Genomic DNA, 23,887 nt, shown 5'->3' with positions numbered 1-23,887 from the left:
ACTATAAAGTATGTGTAATTTAACAAAACAATGGAAAATCTGTAAAATATCAGTCAAATATTGATATTTTTGCTGAATTAAATTCAGTAAAAAATAGTGCAATCTTATGGTCAAATACAGTAAACGAATTAATTACAAATAATGAGCAAAATATGATATATATATATATAATATTTTTTGCATAACCTATAAAATAAGATTTTTTTCTTGTAATTTTACTGGATATTATCTACAGTATAACAAATCAACAGAGCAAATGAATTACCAAATATGATTTTTATTTATATATAACTACAAGTATAATATACATCTATATCTATATACATTTTATTTTTTTTGCATAATGTATAAAACAATATGTATTTCCTGTAATTTTACTGGTTATTATCTCTAATTTACCAAATCAAAATATCATCTTTTTTTTTTCAAATAATATCCAGACAATGATTTCATTTAATTCCATTTTTTGTTAATTGCAATACAGTAAAACTGCGTTATTTTATGGTCACATTCATGGTGTGAAAGGATGATTTTTTATTCCTCTTTTTACAGTTTTTACCCTTCGAGGCCTTATGAGCCCGTTTTCGAGCATTTTCTGTTCCTCTAAAATAACAAACTATCTGTTTCTGTATATATGAGAGCTGGATGCAGATAAACTTTTTAAAAAGCAAACTATGTTCTACTGTAGAGTGCTGTCAACAGATAAACAGGAATGTTGAATTTTCAGCAAATATGTGAAAAACCCCACCAAGAACACCCCATTAAACGAACCTTTAACATCTTGGTGTTTTACGGTTTTTGTCACTTTTTTCTATGTTTTAAACCAACAAACGGGTCAAATGCATGATTCCTGTGAGTGTGGCGCCAGAAGAAGACTCTGTAATCAGTCCTGAATTAAATTCAAGAATCATATCTTCCCCCGGCGTCCCTGAACTCATCACCAGGTTGATAAAACAGCTCCAGACTCACCTCGTTGTTGCCGTCGGATACGGTGAAGGAGAACTGGTCGGCGTGCTTTTCTTCTTCGCTGGTGTGGACGTACTGGACGCTGCGAGACGCCAGGTCGGCCTGAGTGAACGAACCGATCCTGGTTCCTGCAGAGACCAAATAAAACCATCGACTTCTGTTTGTTTTCCGTCACATTTCCCCTCCGACGTTTAGTTCTGGTGTCACGAGTCTCACGCTGCACTCCTCCGTCCTTGAATCATCTAAACGAGCGAACAACCTGGAGGCTCCTAACGAGGCTCCGGCTCCTCATTTCTCCCAGATTAAAACTCAGCAGGAATGAGGTTCAACAATCAAACATCGTAAAAACCTAAAAACAGACATCGGAGTTCTATTTCTGCTGCTTTATTCCTAACAGAGAGATGACTGCAGCTGAATGTAGTTGTGTTTTCTTTATAGTCAAATTGCCGTTTTCTCTAGAAAGCCCTTTAGAAAGCTGAGAATGTGTTTTTTTTCCCCTCTGTTTTTACATTTGCTCTGATAAATGCTGCCAGTTTTGCAATTTTTTTAAAAAAACACAAGTGTTAGAGGTACTTTTTGTTGTATTTGTGGAAACTTTTCCAAAATAACTCAATAAACTGTTCAAAGTTTCTTGAAACTAGGTCCAAATGATAATTTCTGAAGTAATTTTTGGCAATCTGGGTAAATGTGGAGAAGTTTTTCATCACTTTGGACCATATTTAGTCCAGTTGTGAGTCTCTGCTCCTCTGTTCTCTGTTTCTGAGCCGTGCCACATTTCATTTATGTTTTATGTCTCTGGTTGTTTTGTTTCCACATACTACACATATTTAAGCATTTCCATGTTTCCAGCCTCTCCATTCTTTTCCTCTGCTCTGTTCATCATCAGTAGAAAGATGTTTCTCCATGCTGGATGTATCTCCAACAACTCTCCTCTGTTCTCTGTTTCTGAGCCGTGCCACATTTCGTTTATGTTTATGTCTCTGGTTGTTTTGTTTCCACATACTACACATATTTAACCATTTCCATGTTTCCAGCCTCTCCATTCTTTCCTCTCTCCTCTGTTCATCATCAGTAGAAAGATGTTTCTCCATGCTGAATGTATCTCCAACAACTCTCCTCTGTTCTCTGTTTCTGAGCCGTGCCACATTTCGTTTATGTTTTATGTCTCTGGTTGTTTTGTTTCCACATACTACACATATTTAACCATTTCCATGTTTCCAGCCTCTCCATTCTTTTCCTCTCCTCTGTTTATCATCATAGAAACCTGTTTCTCCATGCTGAATGTATCTCCAACAACTCTCCTCTGTTCTCTGTTTCTGAGCCATGCCGCTTTTATTTTATTCATCCAGTAGCTTTGATTTTCCTCTCAGTCTAAAATCGTCCAAAATAACTCAAAAACAAAACAAATTACTTTAACTTGTTCAAGAAGACTCAAATGTGTCTAAAATAAATAAATATGGGCAAAGTAACAAAAAAAATGTCCGAATTATTCATAAGAAAAGTTCCAAAATCAGCCCAGAATGATTTAATATTTGTTCAAAATGACCATTTTTGAGTCACAGCAGACTCTTTGCTGCTGTTTTATTGTTCTTCGGCTGAATAATTGTGCAAAATGATTTAAAACGTGTCCAAAGTAAAATGAAATTGTCAAAAAATGACTCAAAAATGGTCCAAATAACTTGAAAATTGTCCAAATTACCTCAAACAAGTTCAAAATGATTAAAAATGTGTGATAAGTTAGTATTTTTGAGTCATTAAGGACAATTGATTCATCTTGAACAAGTTTTAGTCCAGTTGTGAGCCTCTGCTCATCATCAGTAGAAAATGTTTCTCCAACAACCTGCTCCTCTGTTCACTGTTTCTGAGCCATGCTGACTTTATTTTATTCATCTAGTAGCTTTGATTTTCCTCTCAGTCTCTCTTAGCATCCATTTTGCATCTTGTTATTGTCTTTGTTGCCAGTTTTCCGTCCAGTTTTTGTCATTTTCTTCATCTTTGTGACAGTTTTTTTCTTTCTGTCTCCACTCCAAAACGTCTAAAAACATCAGAGTTCTATTTCTGCTGCTGTACTACTAACAGGAGATGATTGCGGCTAAAAGTAGTTTTCATTTCTGATATTTAATTCTCCATCATTTCATTTCATGCGTACTGCTGTGTGGCTCAAATAGGCAGCAGATTATTATTACAGCGCCCTGCAGGGAGGGCCTATTTTTAATAAAATGAGAAAGGAGTCGGCCCTGACGCTGATTTGAAGGTAAGAAGTCGCTGGGAATATTCTGACGCCTCCGAACTATTTCCCAAAGCAGGCGAGACGGTGAGAAGTTATTTCCCTGAGCAGGAGAGGTACTTTCCCTTAGAATGTTTTATATTTATTTTATGCAGATAAAAAAACAAACTCCCGGAGCAGCAGCGGGTCAAATGATATTCCAGGAGGACCATCAGTCATCCGACACGTCACCCAAGAGAAATGGAGGCTGAGCGCCATCGATCTTCTTCATGTCAACGTCTGACAGACCAAAACCACGATTCTGTCACTTATTCCTCTGTTAGATCAAATTGAGAACAGCGGTGATAATATTCTGATCAAAATCCTGCCTTTCTGAACCCCTAAAACACTTATTTTTTTGCTGTCATTTGCTCATTTTTATTCACTGTTGGCTCATTTTTTCACTGCAGCATGAAGTCCTGCAGCTCTACAGAACAGAACAGCCACGAAGAACTCAGAAATAACTTTCTGTGCAGAATAACGCAGTGGAGAACAGCATAAATTATAAAATCAGAAAATGAAGAAGCTGAAGTTTTTCATCATTTCCTAAAAATTGGAAAATCCTGGAATCAAAATTTAAACAACGTTTACCAAGAGAAAAAGTTTGTAGAGGCTGGAAATAGTGATAAATAAAATGGTACATCTACAGTATGTGGACACAAAGCGTCCACAAACCAACACAGAGGGGAGACAAAATGAAGACAGAAAGACGAAACTGTTCCAAAGATTCGTAAAATGACAAAAACAGGACAGAAAAACGACAAAAATGAGACACAAATACAAAAACAAGACGTGAAACAACACAAACGAGACTAAAAATGAGCAGAAATGAGACAAAATGACAAGACACAAAACGAAACGACAAGAGAGACTGAGGAAAATCAAAGCTACTGGAATGAATCAAATAAAGTCGGAATTGGCTCAGAAACAGTGAAGTTGTTGGAGAAACATCTTTCTACTGATGATGAAGAGAGGCTCACAACTGGACTAAATATGGTCCAAAGTGATGAAAAACTTGTTTATAATTACCAAAATGCCCAGAAATCACTGAAGAAATCGTCATTTGGAACTAGTTTCAAGTCATTTTGGAACAATTTGAGCAGAGTAGAGAGAAAAAGTCAAGAGAGGCCGGACTAAAATTCTCCAAAATGACCCAAATGACGACTCAGAATTGTCAGTTCCCAAAAATCTGTGTTTTAGGTTATTTTGGACAATTCGTAACTAGGTTTTGAGTCGTTTTGGACATTTTTTGATTTATTTTTGGACAATTAGACTGAGAGTAAAGTGCCAGCATGGCTCAGAAACAGAGAACAGAGGAGCAGTTTGGTTGGAGATACATTCAGCATGGAGAAACATGTTCTACAGGATGATGAACAGAGCAGAGAGGAGAATCTAGAGAGGCTGGAATAGTTAAATATCTGCAGCATTTGGAGACAAACGAGACAGAAAACAACAAAAAAATAGACACAAAACAACCCAAATGAGACCAAACGGCAAAAAAATGAGAGAGACATTGCCAGAATAAGACAGGAAAACGACAAAAAACAAGACACAGACACACGATAAACAAACCAGTTGTGACATAAATCTACAAGAAGAGACGACAAGACGAGGCTGAGAGGGAATCAAAGCTACTGGAGCAATAAAAAAAGTCAGCATGGCTCAGAACAGTGACAGAGGAGCAGGTTGTTGGAGATCCATTCAGCATGAGAAACATCTTTCTACTGATGATGAACAGAGCAGAGAGAAAAGTCTGGAGAGGCTGGAAACATGAAGGTATTTAAATATTCATGGAATGTGGAGACAGAACTGTTACAAATCAGCAACTTATTTTCTTTACAGACGATTTAAATTGGGAAGCCGCGGAGCCCAAATCTGACAAAACAGGAACATTTGGAGCCGTGAAGGATCGACTCGGCTGTCACACGAGAGCCTGACAACTTTTTAATGCGTTTTCCTCTTTATTTCCTCCCGACTGCTTTTCTGAGAGACTGACGGATCGGTTGAGCTCACTGGCAGGAATGACTGCATTTACAGGATGTAATTAAGGGCAGCAGTCTGAAAAGTTCAGCTTGATTTCTGCTTCGTTTTGGATTTGTGGCTCATTCCATTTTAACTGCATGTGTTGTTCGTTCCTGACAGAAGCGTTTCCACATGACGAACGAGCAAAATTTACATTAGACGATGATTTTTCACACTTCTAAATGCACTTTTGGTTGGTTTAAACCTCTGAACTCTCAACAGTATATGGGTGGTTTTTGCTCCTGACCCATTTTTAGCCACAATATAAAGTCCTGCACCTCTATGGAAACAGAACAACCATGTTTAGAAGAAGACAGAACTCAGAAATGTCTTATGTGAAGGAGGACACAGTTAGAATGGCATAAGTCATAAAAAACAAGAAGAAAAAGTTTAATTTCTTTGATTATTGATTTAAAAAGAACAGACAAAAACTCGAATCAACATCTACAACATATTTTCCAAAGTGTCTACAGGTTTTTCTAACAGCAGAAATATAAAATAGCAACTCCACACATTATAGATATTTTACTATTTCCATTTTTAAGATGTTTTCATATATGTCTTCTCTCCGTTTGATGTGAGCACTGCCTGCAGTTAAACCGAATAATCCCAGATTTTTGTGATGTGATTGTTGTTTCCAGCTGAGTATTTATGGCTTTTCTTTCACACAGAAATGTAAAGAATTTTTTGATTTTTACAGAATCCAGTTAGAATAAAAGACTTATTTTGGCGAATTTTTTTAAACAAAACATTTAGAAGACATTGATTTTGATTAAATATCATGATTTTAAGCTCAGATTTGGTTATTTTTTCTGGAAACTCCACAATCACACATGACTAGTTTAAAGATCTTTAGAAAGATGAGGATCTGTTGATTTTTTCAGTTTTTACAGTTTCTAACTGTGATAAATGTGTGCAATTTTTGGCGATTTTTAAAAAAATCTGCATAACTGTCAAAACCGACCAGCAGGTTTTGGGGTTTAGAGGGTTCATTTAGATTCTGTGTCCAAGTCACAGGGCAGATTAGAAGCACAGTTATCTGCACACACGGTGGAAAAATAAATGGATAAATCAAGATTCTTTGGTAGAAATCTTCCCTGTAATCCTCAGCTCCTCTGATTAGGGAAATCAGGTTTGTTGTTTGCCTGACATTTAAGAAGCAGCTTACTGGAGAAACTGTAAACCTGGTTAAATGTAAAAACGCTGCAGCTAAGAAGATTGTTCCAGCTGCCTCTGAGCTGATCTGTTTTTCTAGCATCAAACTGTAGAAATCCTCCTCTTTCTGCAGGCATGACAGATAAAACATCACATCTAAACAATAGTATCATTTGCAACACGTATCGTGCAGAATTTCATTTCACGTGTGATGTGCCGTGTAATATCTCATTTCCAGCTTGTTTTTTATATGTAATACTAATACGTTTTACCTCAGTGTAATTTTCACCATTATCTTTCACTGTTCTGTTCAAGTCTTATTTTATCTCATTATTTCAGTATTTTATCAGTCTTATCTTATCATTTCTACTACTTTTTTGGCCCTGTTGTTCGTACGTCTTTGTTTTTTGTGAGTAATATCAGACACAAGAATTTCCTTTCGCTACTAGTACAGTTTAATTTGACCGTTTCAAATCTCATCCTATATCATCTATCTTGTGTCATCTTGTCTCAGTTGGTCTCATGTAATATTGTCTCATCTCATATCTGAATATGCGCTTATCTCGTTTAATCTCATCTTTTCAATCTCATCCATATAATCAGATCTCCTCGTTTATTCATCTCATCTAATCTCATTTTTATCTTGTATATCATCTCAGTTCACTTTATCTCATCTTATGCAATCTTGTGTCACCTTTTGTCATCTTATCTCTTTATCTCAATCTAATTTTTGTCACCTAATCTCATCTTGTCTCACCCTGTTCTATTTCAATCTTGTCTCATTTTATATGATCTTATCTTTTGTTCTCATCTTTCACGTCATCTCATCTAATCTTGTCTCATTTCATCTTATCTAATTTCATGCATATCATCTCATGTTATCTGAACTCATTTTTTGTCATCTCATGTATTCTTGGCTCATCTATTTTATCTCATCTAAACCTTTCACATCTCATTATAAGTTAATCTCATGCAATCTTTTGTCAGTTCAATCTCTTTTCTTATCTAATTAATCTCATTTCATTGTGTATCATCTCAGCTCATCTATGTCATCTTTTGTCATCTTGTTCATTTGTATCCTATCAAATTTATCTGATGTCATTATTCTAATATCTCATCACATCTTATCACATCTCATCTAATTTTTATCTCCTCTCGTGTAATCTTGTCTCATTTCATGCCATCTAATCTCATCTTATTCAATCTTATATGATCTTATCTCGTTTTATCTCATCTCAGTCCATCTCATTATTGTCATTTCATCTTGTCTCATTCATGTTATCTTATCTATACTTATTTGATCTTATTTCTTCAGATCTTACTTTTCTCATCTCAAACACGAAAGCAATGTCACATTACTGCATTGCTTCAGTTTGATGGATGTGGCTGCGGTTCTGAATCTAATTCTCTGCACATTAAATCACCTCTCTGGACTTTTTTTTAGTACTTTTCTGAAAGTTTCAGATCTACGACTAGTCTCTGGAAGAAAGTTTAAGGTGAAGGAGTCGTCATTGATTTGTAAGACAGGCGGCTTTTGACAAACACTCTGCCAGAGAGTGATGTCGCGGCCTCAGTCAGGTAATAAGGGCTTTTTGAAGGCTCTGAAAGTGGCCACTCATCTCTCTGTCGCTGCCGCTTGACATTTCTGCAGCTCTGACAAGGCTTCTTCCCACCGGGGCTCCGGGCTGCTAGGCTGGAGGCACGTTAGCATGCGCTGACAGCTCGGCTGAATGGCCGGCAGTAATTACCCGGAGCCTCCGAGGTGAAGCGACGCTCGAGGAATTGCTGTTAACATACAGCTAATTAACATGCAGCCGACGGTGTGGGGCCTCAGTTCGCCGAAGCTCTGGTCCTCAGGCTAATAATCACCTCTTTGTGGTTGGAAAGAAGCCACCAAACTTCTGTGTCTCTCAAACTGATCTCACATCTTAGGTTTATGCAGATTTTTTTATTTTATTTTATAGCATAAAAACATGTTTCATTAAGACTGCAGTTATTCAGAAACCTGCAGGAAAACAGAGTGCTTGAGCGGCAGCTGCAGCTAAACGATGGAGAAAGTGGAGCAGGATGATTATACGCTCTGAGTTGATTATCTCACACAGAACACACCTCATGTGCACTATATGGATATACGGTGAATGGAATCTGTGCTAATTGCTGTTAAGCTCATCACATGACATCTGCCTCACATAAACAGCTGCCAGAGTGAAGTCACTGCTTTTTATACACAACATTTAATCGAGCAGATAAAGAGATTTCCAGTAGAGGAACAAGGTCAACGCTACAAATTTATCTTATAAGTTTTAACATTACAGTTAATGTTAAGCCCCTACAATGCAGCATACTATGCACAGTATTATATATAAGTATTACAGTTAGGAAACTGCAGTATTATAGGGTTATGACAGAAATTTACCAGACTAAATCACAAGTAATCTAATCATTAAGTTCCACAAGTATTATCTTACACAAAATGACTAATTTAGATATTTAGGTTAAGTCCCCTGCAATATTATACAGACAACAAATAAATTTACTTGACAAGTTTAAATATTTTGAGTAATACCTTGCAGTATTATATATTAGACAAATTTACTGAAATAACTTAAATATTAAAGTTAACAACCTACAATTGCATAGTTTAAATTACGTGACAAGTTTTTAAAAATAAGAACCTGCAATATTTTATACACATAAATTTACCTGCCTAAATCAGAAATTACAGTTAAAAACAATGCTATGTAAATGTACCTACTAATTCACAGATTACATTTAAAATCCTGTAAAACGCACTGAATATACAATATCAGTTTTATTTTTTATGTATATTTTTTTACATATTTCTAATTAGCTATATGTACATATGTATATTTTGCTTTTTTCTATATTTGGGTTTTACAGAGTTAAGTAATTGTAATATTCTATGTTCAACAAATTTACCTGACAACTTTACATATTGCAGCATTATATAATATAGAAATTGACCTAAATAAGTTTAAAAATAAGATTAAAAACCTACAGTATTATAATTATACAAATTTTCCCCAGTAATTTAAATGTCGTGGTTTAAAAAGTACAATAATATAGATTTTGCTAATTTACTAATTTCTACATTCAGGTTAAAACTCTACAATTTTACACAAATAAAAACATTTTCTGACTAATTCAAATACTGAAGTTTAAGTCTAACACTGTTACATACTATAGAATAATTAAGCAAAGAATCTACTATATGATGCACATTTTCTTAACATTTGCTTTGAGAATATAAAGAGTGAATGAAATATTAATTTTCTCCTCACAACTCAACCTGTTTCTTACATTTTGCCACATTCTGCAGAATTGCTTTCTAAGAGCTCTGAAGCCTTTCTCATAATGGACTAATTTTACTGAAGGTACAAAACACAAAAGTATACGTACTACTTCTCTGGTGTGACGTCCTTCAGTAAGTTGGATTGGACAGTTTGAACAAGTGTTTGAGGTCGTGGACGAAGAGAATGTTATCACTACAATCGCTGTGTAGAACTTTAATAAATCCAACAAAAAAACCCCTTAAAACAGTTTCTAAAGTGAATATTAGGATGAGATCAGTTGGTCGGCTGGAGAAGAATAAACTCCCAAGGTCAGTCAGTCCCTGTTCTCTGCAAAAAAGAAATTTATTTTCTTTTAACACAAATTTCTTTGTGTTAAAAAGCTTTGTTAGTCAGAAAATGACTTGGAGAGTCAGTGTGCTGTATTACTAATATTTCATCCTAATACTAGATATGTTGGAGGTTCTTTAACTCCTTGAACTACATTTACCCTCCAAGACTACATTTGCCCTTAAAAGCTACATTTACTCTCTAACCCTACATTAACCCCTTTAAGACTACATCTACCCTCTAACACTACATCTACCCTCGAACACTACATTTACCCTTTAAGACTACATTTAGCCTCTAACACCACATTTACCCTCTAATACTACATTTACCCTCAAAGACTACATTTACCCTCTAATCTACATTTTCCCTCTAACACTACATCTACCCTCTAACGCTACATCTACCCTCAAAGACTACATTTACCCTCTAAACACTACATTCCCTCTAATGCTACATTACCTCTAACAACTACATTTACCCTTCTAAACACCACATCTACCTTCTAACACTACATTTACCTTCTAACCACTACATCTACCCTCTAATACTACATTTTACCCTTCTAACACTACATCTACCCTCTAACATTACATTTACCCTCAAGACTACATTTACCTCTACATTTACCCTCTAATATACATTTACCCTCGAATACTACATTTACCTTCTAACACTACATCTACCTCTAACACTACATTTACCTTCTAACACTACATCTACCCTCTAATACTACATTTACCTTCTAACACTACATCTACCCTCTAACATTACATTTACCCTCAAAGACTACATTTACCCCTACATTTACCCTCTAATACTACATTACCCTCAATACTACATTTACCTTCTAACACTACATCTACCCTCTAATACTACATTTACCTTCTAACACTACATCTACCCTCTAATACTACATTTACCTTCTAACACTACATCTACCCTCTAACATTACATTTACCCTCAAAGACTACATTTACCCTCTACATTTACCCTCTAATACTACATTTACCCTCTAACACTACATTACCCTCTAACATTACATTTACCCTCAAAGACTACATTTACCCTCTACATTTACCCTCTAATACTAAATTTACCCTCTAACACTACATTTACCCTCTAACACTACATTTACCCTCTAATACTACATCTACCCTCTAACACTACATTTACCTTCTAACACTACATCTACCCTCTAACACTACATCTACCCTCTAATGCTACATTTACCCTCTAACTACATTTACCCTCTAACACTGCATCTACCCTCTAACACTACATTTACCTTCTAACACTACATCTACCCTCTAAACACTCTACTCTAATGCTACATTTACCCTCTAACACTACATTTACCCTCTAATACTACATTTACCTTCTAACACTACATCTACCCTATAACACTGCATTTACCTCTAACACTACATTTACCTCTAACACTACATTTACCTTCTAAACACTACAATCTACCCTCTAACACTACATCTACCTCTAATGCTACATTTACCCTCTAATACTACATTTACCTTCTAACACTACATCTACCCTATAACACTGCATTTACCCTCTAACACTACATTTACCCTCTAACACTACATTTACCCTCTAACACTACATTTTACCTTCTAACACTACATCTACCCTCTAACACTACATCTACCTCTAATGCTACATTTACCCTCTAACACTGCATCTACCCTCAACACTACAATTACCTTCTAACACTACATCTACCCTCTAACACTACATCTACCCTCTAATGCTACATTTACCCTCTAACACTACATTTTACCCTCTAATACTACATTACCTTCTAACCACTACATCTACCCTATAACACTGCATTTACCCTCTAACACTACATTTACCTTCTAACACTACATTTACCTTCTAACACTACATCTACCCTCTAACACTACATCTACCCTCTATGCTACATTTACCCTCTAACACTACATTTACCCTCTAATACTACATTTACCTTCTAACACTACATCTACCCTCTAATACTGCATTACCCTCTAACACTACATCTACCCTCTAACACTACATTTACCCTCTAACACTACATCTACCCTCTAACACTACATTTACCCTCTAACACTTCCTTTTCCCCTTTAACATTACATTTCAGTGTCCAACTGGAGCTTTACAACAACATTCATACTACCTATGTAACATCAATAAACAGCTTCTTCCCACTGGATCAACGTTAATACTCACATCAATATCATGAAACCCTTAAAACTGTGTTCTGAGTCAGTATTCTGTATTTCGGGTCATACAACAGATAGTAGTCAATGAGGAGAGTCTTTGTTGACCTCTGGTTCTCTACTTGTCTGGTTCCTGCAGTTATTGGGTAGTAATGGCATGTTGCGTAGTAAATCCTTAGTGTTTCATAGGGGAAACAGGAAAGTAAAACTCCTTGTACAACCTGAACAGACTGAGCTGTAAAAACTTTATGGATTTCTTGACGCTCCATCGGACCACGGATGCTGCAGCCAGGTGTCTTTGTTGACTAATGGCAGCTTTAAGCTCCAGTAGTTTCTGTAATAACAAACTGAGGACGAGGTGTTCGCTGGCTGTGTTTTGCTGACCTGAAACCACTTTATGATGAGGCTTATTAATGTCTCAAAGATCGGCATTGGAGCTGATTGAGGCGTTTTTTTTTTTAACTGAGCAGTATCAGCACCACCCAAAAAATCTTACATCTGCCGTCACACAGGAGTTATAAAAAGGACAAGACAATCTGTGCCAGGATACATTTTCTGACTCTGTGACACAAATTGAACCAAGTGAATATTTGTTCTGTGCTGATTTTGCTGTTTTAAGCAATAAACGTATAATCTGACAAGTTACGTAAGCCACTGTAATGTAATAATAATGTCTAAGTTGATTCCAGTTTGTTTTAAACTCATGAGTTCTAGTTGGAGGTCAACAAGCATCATAGAAGTCTTTGTCATGGCACACCTTTACTAGTTAAACCCCGACAATGCCACATGGTGGAACAACCAGGTACTACTGCTGATCACACACACTTGAAGTGTGTATTACCTCGAATAATAGTACCAGGAATTGACAATACCAAATATAAAATGACTCGGATCACACGTGGAGCCAAAAAAAAAACCCTTGATCACGACATCCCAACCTTAAAAATAGGTGGAGGAACTGCAAGTAGAACCATGGCTTATTTGTGTCAAAGGATCATTAACCACGCCTGACGTACGTCAGCGGGGTTACTGTATTCGCTTCTGGCTGGGTAAGTATGTATGTGGGTGGCGGTGTGGGTGGGTATGTCCGGTCAGATATCTCTGCGAGTGCTGAAGTCAGGATAATCAAACTTGGCACTGAAGATCAGTCTAAGGTCCCCTGCTCAGTTGTAGAGTTACAGGTTAGCAGATCAAGTAGGAAGGGATATACGTAGGATGATCAAAATTGAAAGCTACATGTGTGACCGTAGGGGCTGCACAGTGGCAACCAGTAGATGACGTGGTTCTGCCATCTACTGAGGGCTTGTCTAGTTGCGATACTGGAATTCTTTCCTTGTTGATTCCAGTTTATTTGAAACTTATGAACTCTAGTCGGAGGTCAATAGGCACCACAGAAGTCTTTGTCATGATGCCCTTTACTAGCTAAAACCTCATAACTCTCTACATTATGAACAGTACGACATATCTACAATACATCTTTTGCATCTGCAACACATTTACTAACATCATGGAGAGAAAACAGGTCTTTGTTGTCTTTTGGAGTTTGTGGAGTCACAGTACATTCTACCGTTTAACACTACATTTACCCCTCAAGCGCTAAAATTACCCTCAAATACTACATTACCTCCTGACATTACATTTACCCTCTACCCAATCTTAGTTCTCATGACGGATCATTGCAGTTAAGGTTAGATCTTTAAAATATTTGCGTTTTCAAATCTACAACTGACACCAGTCCACTCTCAAATAAGTCACATTTTAACCATCACAGACCTAATATTATAAATTTTGATTGCAAACACCAAAACACAGGTTTGTTGTTGTAAAAACCTGCAAAACTCCAATCCTACCTGGATTGGCGGCATGCTCCAGGTGTCCTAAACTGGTCTGCTTGGTGATCCGGTAGATGAGTTCGCCCGGCTCGCTGTCCTGGTCGCTGGCCGACAGCTGCAGCGTTGTCAGCTTCTTCACGGTGTTCTCATCCAGAACCAAGGCCTTTGTTCACCACCACGGACGGAGGAAGACGGTCCTCTGTGAAGGAAAAGAGCCAAAGATTTAGTAATTAAAAACTTTATCCTTTGTGGTAGAGTTTGTGAAAACAATTCGCCCGACAGGAGTCTATTTCTCATCCTGGTAAAAAAAGGAAATAGTAGCTGTAGAGCAGAAAGACTGATTCGGAGAGAGGAGATAAGGAATGACACGACTACAAGTGGAAAAACTAGAAAAGATTAAGTTGGCCGACAGCAAAGGAGCGAATATCAGGAGGGGTGAAAGAGCGATATAAGTTCGGATTTAGACGAGACTGAGCGAAGGGCAGAGAAGTCATCAGAGGAAAGAAGATATAGCTTCACTGGAGTCACATCCGAGAGAGAAAAACAGTGCGAATAATACAGAACAAGATAAAAAAGAAAGATAGGAGAGAATCAGGATGCAGATGAAGCGTGAGGGACGAATGATCCTTTAGATTCTGCATTCGAACTGCTGAACCCCTGTTTGGCTGCTTCCCCAGAAAAGAAGAAAAATAAAGTTTGGGGTGTTTTCAGAGAGCAGAGCTGACATGGAAATATCTGTCTTAGACAAAAGAAGCCAGATATTCTCTCAAATATGAACTCATTTAGAAAAAGTGGTCGTTTATTGAGAGATTTTTGATTACCTATGATTAAAGCTATGATGAATATTCGAATATTCGGTCGTGACCGTAGTCCGAATATTAGGGCTGCACCTAACAACGCGTCGACGAGTCGTCTGAGCACGATACGTCATCAAAAGCGGAAGTGAGCGCGCAATGCACAGAAATCCCTTCCGACCAGAGCGCGGAACACGGACGAACGTCGGCGCAGCATCGTGCATGTATTATGTATGCACGATGCTGCACGGACGTCCGCGTTCTATCGTAAACATGGATTTCAGCGTTTACTATACAGCTTTATCTAAACGTGGACATCCGTGCTGCATCATGCATACTAATACATGCACGATGCAGCGCCGACGTTCGTCCGTGTTCCGCGCTCCGGTCGGAAGGTGATTTCTGTTGCACTGCGCGCTTCACTTCCGCTTTAGATGACGCGTCATGCTCAGACGACTCGTCGACGCGTCATTAGTTGCAGCCCTAACCGAATATTAATTTTGAGATCCGAATATTCGCCTAGACGGCTTCAAAAGCAGCTAACTCGGGTGAGACATTTAACCAAATACTAGCAGTGCTGTATTTATATTTGTGACTCAACAGATTTTGTCATATATCCAGAAGAGCTTTAATAAATCTATTAAAAAAAACAAAATGCAGGATTGTTTGATGTGGAAAAGATTCATGTGCAGTTTAATGTACACATGCCTGGAATATATATTTAAAAAAGCTGCCGAAGCTACTATTATTACTGCACATTTGCATTATTTATAAAGTCTAATAGTGGCTTCTACAGAAAAAAAAAAACCTCTCCATAATTGGTATTCCGGCTGCGTCCGGTGTGCACATCAGCAAGCATGCAGGACACAGGATAAATCTGCAGTAATTGCCTTCTTCTTCTACTCCGCCAAATGAAGGAACACTGGAGCCGTTTTTAGCGGCGGATGCAGGAAACCCACCGAGCACGCTGATGAAGAAGGACTGATCGATCAGCTTGTTGCCCTCCGGATCGACCAGGTTGAACTTGAACGACAGGCTGCCTCCCTTCTCGCCTTTGTCGTGGCTGAACTGCAGCAGACTGGTGGACAAACACTCGGTTGTCAGTTCAGAGACTCACTACAAGCACGATGTTATAACTGTAGGGTTTCAGAGTTAACATTTTCAAAGCTTGTGGTTAAAAAAAATGTTCAAAAAACACTATTTTTCTCATACTGCCCATCTGAAACGCTGTGCTTAAATTCTTGAAGCTTTAAATGAAAGCAAAGTCATGTTGTTTATATACTTTTGGCTGTTTTCTGTCCTTTTGTGGTTATTTTCTGAATTTTTGGTTGCTGATTTGTGATTTTTTTCTGGTCATTTTCTGTCTTATTGTGGCCATTTTGTCTGTCAATATGCTTGATTTGTGACTTTTTAATGTTAGTTTTGTGTCTCCGAGTCTTTTTCTCATTTTTGTTTTGTATATTTGAGGTTGTTTTGTGTCTTTTTGTGTTTTTTTAGTGGCACTTGTGGTTGTTTTGTCTCTTTGTAGTCGTTTTCCATCTCTCTGGGTTGTTTTTTTTCCTTCTTGTGGTCATTTTGAAAAACTTTTTGTACCTCTTTGTGGCTAATTTGCAACTTTTTACAGCTCATTTGTGACTTTTTGTGTTGTTTGTATCTATTTGAAGTTATTTCTGGTGCTTTGTGGCTATTTTGTCTTTATAGTTATCTATCGTTTTATTGTTGTTTTGTGAATTTTTCTGGTTGATTTTTAACTTTTGTGGCTGTTTTCTGTCTTCATGAGGTTGTTTTTTTTCGTTTCTTTTTGGACATTTTGTATTTTTTTTGTATCTCTGTGATTAATGTGTCTTTTTGCAGTTCATTTTTGAGTTTTTCTGGTTGTTTTGTGTCCATTTGTGGTCATTTTCTACTGTTTTGTAGTTGTTTTTTTGGTCTTTTTATCGTTTTGTGAATTTGTCTGACTGATTTTTGACTTGAGTCCCTTTGAGATTGTTTCTGTCATTTGTAGTTGACTTGTGACTTGTGTCTCTGGTCATTTTCTGTCTCTTTGTTGTCATTTTCCATCTTCTTGCGGTTAATTTGTGAGTAATTTATGTTTTTTCTGTCTCCTTTTGTCATTTTGTGACACTTTGTGGCTGATTTCTGTCTCCTTGTGGTCGTTTCATGACTTTTGGGGTTAGTTTTTTACTGTTTGTGTCTCCGGTTATTTTGAGTCTTTTGTGGTAGTTTGCCATTTCTTTGGGGATGATTTGTCTTGGCATCAAACTTTGTGCTTTGGAGGTTTGTAAAACTTTTTAAAAGTAGCTATCTGACACATTGAAGAAAGGGGGAAACCTCAAAAGCTGAATGTGGGCTCTTTCAGCCGCTTACACTCTGACAGCATCGTTTTTACCCCAAAAAACAAAGTGAAAGCTTCATGAAGTGTGTTGGTGAGGAGATGTGGGTGGAAGAAAACACTTTGGAGCATCTTTTCTCTTCATTAAAAGATAAAAACCTTTGAATGGAGGAGCAATGTTTTTAAACAGCAAAGTGAATTATTCAGTCAACAGAACAGAGAGGAGTTCACTTACCCGGCGATAACACCTTTAAAAACCAGAACTGTTACCTTTGTTGACGTCGTCCTGAGTGAAACTCTGAACCGGACCTTTGACGGACACTTTCTCCACTCGGCTGCTCTTGCTGAGCTGCAGTTTTCCAAACGGAGGGTCTTTGGTGACGACGTATCGGAGCTTCAGGACGTCCGAGTCGACTGTCGGTTCCCTTCAGGTTCTGCTCCGTGATCTTAGACGATGAACCTGCAGAAATGTACGTTTTATTTGTTGATTTTAGCTCTTTGAATAGTTACAACACACAGTCATCAGTTATTACACACCCCACTGAAGGATTCTTGTTTCTATTCAAAATCTCTCCACTGTCTTTGTTTTGGTAGATTTTTCACAGTTTGAAAGACTCTTCTGATGAATTTAACTTTATAATTAATATTATATATAGTCCTGCACCTCTATGGAAACAGAAAAAACACAAAAAAGTAGAGAGAACTTAGAAATGTCTTCTGTATGACAGAGGTATGATGCCATAAATTATTAAGAAAAGAGAGATTTTGATGAAGAATCACCAATTTAATCGTCACACAATTGAGAATTCTGTCTGTTTTTACAGTTACTGGATCTAATAAATTAAATTGCCGAGTGCATGTTGAAGAGCGTTAACAAAAAGTTGTAAATTATCAACAGAAACCTGTATGAACCCAGCATAATAAAGCACAGCTCGTCTGCATACAGATGCACATTACGGTCGGCTGCTGTTATAAATCAATAACAGGAAAGGACCCACTATGAAGAATTTTGGTCACATGACTGTTGTTGAAGCCAATCACTTACGGTCTTGTAGTTGAGCAGAAAAGTGCAGATTTTTTTTTTACAGCAAATTTTTCACAAATTTAAACAAAGATTTGTGTATTTTTCTTGATCGCACATGTTTTGTTCATGGACTCGTGTTTTTGTTTGTTGTTTTACATTTTCTTACGCTGATATATGATGTAATTTGGATGTTTTATTTAAAAAAAATGGAACCTGTTGCTTGGTTTTGGGATTCAGAGGATTAACACAAAACAGTAGCCGCATTTATTTTAGCAATCAAATATGCTTAACGTTCTTCTTTATCTCTCTAATTAGTTTCCACACTCGTTGCCTCTCTCTCTAAACTCTGCCTGCAGTTCAGCTGAACAGTCTCTGATGTATTTATCATGACAAAGTTATTGATTTTTTGATTATTCATTTTACAAAAAATAAGAAAAAATTGACTCGCTGATGCTTTTTACATTTTTTTTTAAAGAATCTGATTCTAGCCAAATGTTTATTTTTCACGATTTTAAGCAAAGATTTGGTTAATTTTCCTTACAGAAACACACATCCCCTATGATTAGTTCATGGACTGTTTAAAAGTTAAAAAGTCGACCTTTTTACACTTTCTTGCTCTCATAAAAGGTGCATTTTTGGCATTTTTTTAAAAAGCAAAACTAATTTTTTAACACACAACATTAGCGGTCGTCCCTTTTTGCTGGCTGATGCGACCAAACCCTCCTTTCTTAAAGCTCACCTGCGGGGAGCTGCAGGCCTCTGTTGACCGTCATCCTCGGCCCTTCGCTCCTCCGGACGTCCATGGTGAACTCCAGCCGGCCGGTGTGGGTGTAGATGCCGTCGGTGAGGGTGAAGCCCATCTCGTCGGCGCCGCGCTGACGGTTTCAGGCGTGTAGACGAGCAGCTGGTCCAGAACGTCTGGTAGGTGAAGGTGGATCCCTGAGTCAGAACCCGACCGTTCTCCAGCGGCTGAGAGTAGAACTGACGTCTGCGAAGTTTACCTGAAGGAGAAAAAAAGAGGTTATGTTACTGATGGCGTTTCATGTAACATATGAGAAGTTAAAGGACAGCCAGAAAATGGGAAATGTAACACTTTTTTTTCTTTTTTTTACAATCCCTTCTTTACGGATAATGCGACTTTTCAAACTCTAAATAAGCACCGAATAAAAAATAAGTTGTGAAGGCAGTATCATTTCTAGTTAATCCGCTGGACTCACTGAAGGAGAAACAGGCATTTTCATAGTGGATCTAATTATAAAAGTCTTTCATTGATGTTTAACTTATTTTCTTGACAGATTTATTTTCTTGTTTGAAGACTGAATCTGACAAAAACTTAAAAAAAAAAGAGGTTCTTTTGGCAAAAATTTAAAACGACTCATAGAAAATAAAGCCATTTTGTTGACATATCACGATTTTAAGCTTAGATTTAGTTAATTTTCCCTTTTGAACTGCTCATCACAGATGAATAGAACGAGGACAATCGGAAAGTTGAAAATTCAGTGATTTTTTTTTTTTCTGTTTTAAAAAGTGTCTGGGTTTGATTAATGTTGGAGTTTTGGTGATTTTATTTTATAGATAACATGATAACCCAAGGCTGGTGAAGAAGGAAATATGAGTTTCTGTATGTTGCATCATTTCTAACATTGTAAAGTTTTTAGCAAAACTTTAAAATGACACACGGAAAATAAAGCAATTTTGTTGAAATATGATTTTAAGGCTTCGTTTGGTTTCATTTTCCCAATTTAATTGCTCGTCACATTTAAGTAGTTTAAGGACAGTGGAAAAAAAACTAAAAAATCTGACTTTTTTCCTGTTTATACAGTTTCTTTTTTTTCTTATTTTCTTTGCAGATAACGTGACTTTTCAAACCAAACCAGAACAATAAATTATGATTTAAAACACGGTTAATGTTAAGAAACAGGCTTCATCTAACAATTACTTTCATGATCAATTCATCTATTTTTTAATTTATTTCCATTTAGGTAAAATAAAAACCAATTAGCAGATTTGTTTTTTTAAAGATCACTTCATTGCATTTTTTAACTGCGATATAAAATCTGGCACCTTTATTATTTATTTAAAATAACCAGATGAAGATACTTCCCATTTTTAATTTGTTTTCATGCCGTTTAAACCCAACAGTCCATGCATTTGGGCAAAATACTTTGCTTTAACATGAAAAAGATCCTGTTTTGTCAGTAAAACTTTCACATGACATGCTTTAGGATCAAATAAATCAGATTTTTATTGCATTGTTACCAATATGTGCGATAAAAAGAATGTTTCTCTTGCATTAGAGCCAAAAAAAAAAGTCCCTCTCTTTGACAAACCTGCTGATAAATCACCTCCTAATCATAATTAGCACGTCTGCATTCAGTGGTTTCTTGTTGACTCCATTTTTAGCAGCCTGATGGATTATTTTGGCCGTCTAGAGAGGCGGTTCCAGCAGCAGCGACGGTGTTTCCTGGAGCGTTTCAGCCTCCTGACGTCTTTATTCTGTGTCTGATAAATCAGAGGACGGCCCGTTAAAAAGACTCATCGCCCCGGCGGTCCAACACGCCGCTGCTTTTATGGCGGCGCTGCACTCGGCTGCTTTATGGAGCTTTTACCGGGTTTGTTATGCAGAAGTAAAAGTCTAGCGGGTCGATGGGACCAAAAACAGAGACAAAGATGATGAAGAATGAAGAGAATGGAGCTTTTAAGTGGGAAGATTGTTTCTGAAAACAATCAAGAGTGGAAATGCAGGAAAATTCATCTTATTGAAAAAAAAATAGGCTTTTCTAATTTTGCGTCTCTCAGTTCTTCTTCTGTCTTCACTGGATTTTTCTGCCTGCAAAACTTTGCTGAACTTGCGTGAAACTCTGCTGCATCAGTGATAAATTCCTGTTTTTGTTGTTGTTTTTTTTTTCTGGAAGTAATTTCTTTGAGCCGATTCTGGCAGACCGGAGAGAGAAAACTCAATTTAGAAACGGAGCAAAGACGTCAGGAAAACAGAGAGTTTGGAGTTCGGCTGATCTCAGAGTGAAGAATCGCTGTTTGTGTGTCCGAAGCAGAAAAATGCTGGTGTTCGTCTCCGTCGGGACAATTTATTATCAACAGGAAGGAAAGCGCTCAAATAAAACTCTGCTGGAGGCGATTTCAGTTTGTGGCATCAGATTTAAAATAATAAATGTGCATATTACATTATATGTTTGCATTAATCTTTATGAGAAAATATAAAAAAGTCATTTGTACTTTGTATTATGTGTTGCATTAATACTTTTTGTTTAATAATAATAAAAAGTCCTTGAAAGAAGTTTGTAGCATCAGAGTTTGTGGCTATTTATGGGTTTATACTGTTAAAAAAATAAATAAAAATGTTAGAAATGGTGGGATGCTGCACTGTTTAAAAACTATAAAATAAAGTAAAATGAAATACAACCGAAAATAACATCAAATACAATAATTCTATGTGTTTCAGCAGATTTAAATGCTGCAAAACTTTAATTTTATGGTCAAACACATTTTAAAAAACGTACCATCTTAGCTACTTTAGATATTAAAGAACACAGAAAAATGTAAAACTAATGACAAAAAATTGTATTTTTCTATTTCTGTAAAAAAAACAACTAATTTTAATCTGAAAATTATTTATAGTTTTAACCTGCTTTTTTTTAGGTTTATCTTGCAAATTATAATTTTTTTGGTCAGATTTTACCAGAAATTGTCTGTAATTTAACTTAACATGAAAAATCTGCACAACAAAACCTTTTTCTTGTTTGAGAGCCTTTCCTAGTTTAAATTTGCTTTGAACTGCCTTCTATTTGTTGGAAAAAATCAAAAAGTTTCCGCTTTTCTTACACTGTGTGTCACAATCTAGAGAGAAAAGAGGACGCACTTCTCTACTGGAAGCAAAAAAGCATAACTTCACTGAAATTAGCACCTTTAATCTTCTGTTTTACGAGGCTTTATCGGCTTTATCTGGTTTAATAAGCTAACACGCATCAAGAAAACTCTAAAAAGTCCGTGTTTTTGGGCCTCTCTGCTCACCGTAGGAGGGAATCCTGATGATGGTGAAGAGGATCTCGTTCTCCGGAGTGTCCTGGTCCAGGACGCTGAGCGACGAGTTGGTGATGACGACGCCGGAGTTTTCCTCCACATGGATGCTGCTGACCGACACCAGCGGCTGTGTGTCCTCTTTGCTCTCCTGAAAACACACAAACTTTACCCGTTAACGTCACAAACACACTCCTGGATGATACAAAACCCAACTAAACACCAGAGAGGCTTCAGGGTCCTTCAGAACTTCGAGAAGGGATGCCGGCCTGACTTCAGATTTTATGTTTTTTCTTATTAACACACACTTTATTCCCGACACGCACACACTCCACGGCTCAATGACGGCCTCATCAATCCAAGCTGACGCTAAAAACTGCCCTGAATGACGGATCTGGAGTTTGTTTACGCTGCAGATCAAAGGGACTGAGATGGTTTTTCTTCTTTGTACAGATGGAGGACGGAGGTTTAACAGCAGCTAATGAGTATTTCCATTGTCGATTACGCTTTAGATCATTTTAAAGATTAACTGGTTGCTTTTTTGGTTCAGAAAATGATGAAAAATGTCAGAAAATGTCTCCAACGTTGTCAGAAAATGGTGAAAAATGGTCAGAAAATGTTGGAAATGGTCAAAAAATGGTGGGAAATGTCAGAAAATGGTGAAAAAGTCTCCAAGATTGTCAGAAATTGGTGAAAATGGTCAGAAAAAGGTGAAAATAGTCAGAAAACGGTGGGAAATGTCTCCAAGATTGTCAAAAAATGGTGAAAATGGTCAGAAAAAGGTGAAATAGTCTCCAAAATTGTCAGAAAATGGTGAAAATGGTCAGAAGATGGTGAAAAAAGTCTCTAAGGTTGTCAGAAAATGGTCAAAATAGTCAGAAAATGGAGAAAATGATCAGAAAATTGAGAAAAATGGTCAGAAAACTGTGACAAAAAGTATCCAAGACTATCAGCAAATGGTGAAAATGGTCAAAAATGGTGGAAAATGGAAAATTTTAGGAATTAAATGGATACTTTTTCTTTACTTCTAGTTCTTATATCATTTAAATGTCAACATAATTTAGTTTTATGGTTTTCTACAGTTCCAAATTTATCATTTCTTTTTTATTTTATTGTCTTTTCTTTTCCTAAAAACAGTTCACAATGAGAAAAATGCAGCTAAACTAAGAAACCGCTCGAGGTTCAGAGGGTTTAAAGGACTTTTTATTAAAAAAAAAACACCATTTAAGTCACTAATCTGTAATCTAAAGGTTAAAAGAAGCCGTTACCTGGATGTCTATTTCTACACTGAAGGCTTCCGTCTGACTGTGTCCGTCGCTGATGTAGAGGCTGAACACGTCCTGCTTGGTCTTTGGTTTCTGGTTTCTGTCCTGGACGTAGAAGATGTGGTCGGAGGTCAGGTCGTCCACGGAGAACGGGACGTCTGGGGTGATGATTCCGGAGCCTCCGACCGAACCTCCTGAAGGACCAGAGGGGAGACAACAGCAGATATTAGATCCACCGTTCAGATTAAACTCCTGTTTCTTATCGCCTTCTCTTAAAAACTCATGAGCGCTGCTGTGAAAATGTCCGTTCGTCTTCGTCTCCAGCTGTGAGCTTCACGT

General features: G+C 37.1%; 1 protein-coding gene and 1 long non-coding RNA gene across 2 annotated transcripts in view; one reads left to right on the top strand and one right to left on the bottom strand.

The window, feature by feature from the left end:
* Window positions 1–23,887, top strand: part of LOC127534895 (uncharacterized) — a 382,765-nt gene that overhangs the window by 57,225 nt on the left and 301,653 nt on the right. The window lies entirely within an intron of this gene.
* fras1 (Fraser extracellular matrix complex subunit 1) overlaps window positions 1–23,887 on the bottom strand; it is a 338,079-nt gene that overhangs the window by 33,711 nt on the left and 280,481 nt on the right. The window contains 11 exon segments of the mRNA XM_051951259.1: window positions 970–1,094; window positions 14,117–14,258; window positions 14,260–14,297; window positions 15,852–15,971; window positions 17,495–17,639; window positions 17,641–17,684; window positions 18,988–19,122; window positions 19,125–19,169; window positions 19,172–19,249; window positions 22,278–22,434; window positions 23,552–23,742. Coding sequence (XP_051807219.1) covers window positions 970–1,094; window positions 14,117–14,258; window positions 14,260–14,297; window positions 15,852–15,971; window positions 17,495–17,639; window positions 17,641–17,684; window positions 18,988–19,122; window positions 19,125–19,169; window positions 19,172–19,249; window positions 22,278–22,434; window positions 23,552–23,742 — 1,220 coding nt within the window.

Source organism: Acanthochromis polyacanthus, chromosome 7 (genome assembly GCF_021347895.1).
Source record: "Acanthochromis polyacanthus isolate Apoly-LR-REF ecotype Palm Island chromosome 7, KAUST_Apoly_ChrSc, whole genome shotgun sequence".
NCBI lineage: Eukaryota > Metazoa > Chordata > Actinopteri > Pomacentridae > Acanthochromis > Acanthochromis polyacanthus.
This window is presented reverse-complemented; position numbering and strand designations above follow the sequence as displayed.